The sequence below is a fragment of the Castanea sativa genome, chromosome 3 (genome assembly GCF_040712315.1).
Source record: "Castanea sativa cultivar Marrone di Chiusa Pesio chromosome 3, ASM4071231v1".
In the NCBI taxonomy this organism is placed as follows: domain Eukaryota; kingdom Viridiplantae; phylum Streptophyta; class Magnoliopsida; order Fagales; family Fagaceae; genus Castanea; species Castanea sativa.
The window spans coordinates 23,354,353-23,356,796 of record NC_134015.1 but is presented as its reverse complement, the minus strand read 5'-3'; the positions used below and the strand labels follow the sequence as shown (position 1 = coordinate 23,356,796).

Below are 2,444 nucleotides of genomic sequence, written 5' to 3'. Positions count from 1 at the left end.
TGTACATGGAAGATAACCACGTTCTAAAAAAACCATATCGGATTACATGGTCCTTAACAACCAGAATAAAATTTATGCTAATACTAATTAGCATTTATAAATTCAAATTTCTTAATGAGTGGCATTAACGTGTATGGTAAAATATTCAACAGAAAATAAACAAAAAAAAGGACAAATAAGTAATTACTAGAACGAAGATTCCAAGGTAATGAAGTATGTATGAATGAGTGCTTCTCAACCTCCCATATCCCGTGATTCAACACGCGTTAACAGTTGTTCCCTCTCCAAATTTAGTACTTACAAATCACAATTTCCCAACAATGCCGCACTGAGAAATTGAAGAGTTTGTTACAAAAACATTTTCCCAAATTTAGAAATCTCCCTCATTCATTCTCTTTCCCTTATGTTTTTCATGTTTCCTTCTTTCTTTTTCTTCAATTTTCCCCAAATCTCTGTCTCCGTTCACCCTCTCCCAATTTTAACCAAAACACCCAATCTTTCTCATTCTTAAATATATTTCTCTCTCTCTGTGAACAAGAACGGCAAAAACGAGAAAAAGAAATCATGGGTTTCAAATCCCTTTTCCACCGTAAAAAGAAAACCGATTCCTCCAACAGTCCTTCTCTTAATTCATCGACAACAACGACGACAACGACAACGACAACGACAACAACCACAGCTACAAATTCAAACACGAACTCAGGATCGCTAGACTCACCGACCCAGATGGCGGAACTCGAACAAGTGTTCAAAAAATTCGATGTCAATGGAGACGGCAAGATCTCGGCCTCTGAATTAGGATCCATCATGGGGAGCTTAGGCCACCCGGCCACAGAGGAAGAGCTCGAAAAGATGATTGTCGAGGTGGACGCTGATGGTGATGGGTTTATTGACCTGAACGAGTTCGTGGAACTGAACACGAAGGGTGTGGATTCCGACGAGGCCTTGGAGAATCTGAAAGACGCGTTTTCGGTTTACGATATTGACGGAAATGGAGTCATATCGGCAGAGGAATTGCAGAAAGTGATGAGGAGTTTGGGGGATGACTGCTCCCTGGCCGAGTGCAAGAAGATGATCAGCGGTGTCGATAGAAACGGGGATGGGTTGATCAGTTTCGATGAGTTTAAGGTCATGATGATGATGGGTTCTCGCCAAGACTTGATGGACCCTCCCCCTCCCAGACAAGTTACTGTCTAATATTTCTGTTTTTTTTTTTTTTTTGGATTTGTTTTTCCTCTTCTTGATTCACTAATCTAAGTCTAATCTGGGTTTTTCTTAAAAGAAAAAAGAAAAATCTAATCCGGGTTGTTCTTTCTTTTATGTTTGGTTGATTGGAGATTTAATATTGGGTAGGTTGTTGGTGGTGAAGATTTGTGAATATTTTGAGGTCCACGATCTAATTTTTAATGCCATTTATTGCCTTCTTTTTTTCTTCTTATATATTTTTAATTGCTTATCAATATTTTTTTTAAGGTAATTTCATAGTAGTTTTGTTCATTCTCTAATCTCATTGTGTTAAAAGAATATTCAATGTTACATCAACCCTGCATTTTTTTAAAGAAGAAATGGAGGATCTTATTCCATTTTAATGGAGCTTCCACACCAAATCATAAATAACATATTGGTAAAGCGAAGCGAGGGCGCCCCTAAAAGAATACCATGCTAAAGAGTGGCGACTGATAGATAATTTACAAACTTGTCTTGCTGATTTTGATTTCTCTTTGGAATTAAAATATGCATTCCGCAGATTGTTCATACTGAAACTTAAAAAAAAAAATTTATAAAAGTTGTTCGTGGTTTCATGCAGATTAATCATTAACCATTAATATGGGGGACATAACTTTCTTGCGTGGCCAACATGATCCATCTCCTAGTCAACATGTTTTAAAAATTGAATCAACAAATGCTAGGAGTCCAGTAGTTTTGGCACAACCTGATAACTATTGAATTATCAAAAAGAAAGGAATCATCAATGGTCTCTCTAGAATTTGGGGGTTTGATTGATATTGGAAACGTTTTTCTGTTTTTAGCAGACTAGAGAGTGAGATTGTCTATATGTGGTTTTAACTTTTTGGTATTTGTAGGACCCTTTTCATTTGAAAGTTCCTCACGCCCAAACCTAGGTTTTTTTTTTTTTTTTTCAAAATAATACTCACCTTCAAACAATTTTGTTAGTTAACGTTTTCAAAATTATTTAAAAAATTAACATCTTGAGTGCGATAGACTCACTTTTGGTGTGCTAAATCGAGTATGATCAACTCGATTTCAACATCGTGACAGCAAAACTTGAGTCTTTAAGAATTGAGTTCCATAATAAGAAGACCCAGATTTGAAGAGCAAAAGGGCAAGAAGAAGAAGAAGAATAGCAACAACAAAAAAGACCCACGGCCACACAAAAAAAACAAAGAAGAAAAAGACCCATGACCGGGGGAAAAAAAAAGGCC

General features: G+C 36.6%; 1 protein-coding gene across 1 annotated transcript; it reads left to right on the top strand.

Annotated features, from left to right (window-relative positions):
- Positions 1–229: 229 nt before the first annotated feature.
- Positions 230–1,424, top strand: LOC142627151 (putative calcium-binding protein CML25). The gene has a single exon (XM_075800951.1). It carries the CDS (start codon positions 565–567, stop codon positions 1,195–1,197), a length of 633 nt encoding a protein of 210 aa, XP_075657066.1. The 5' UTR covers positions 230–564; the 3' UTR covers positions 1,198–1,424.
- The last annotated feature ends 1,020 nt before the right edge of the window (positions 1,425–2,444 follow it).

Excerpts from the sequence above, each read along its gene's own strand:
- LOC142627151 (XM_075800951.1), top strand. The coding sequence starts at position 565 with ATGGGTTTCAAATCCCTTTTCCACCGTAAAAAGAAAACCGATTCCTCC.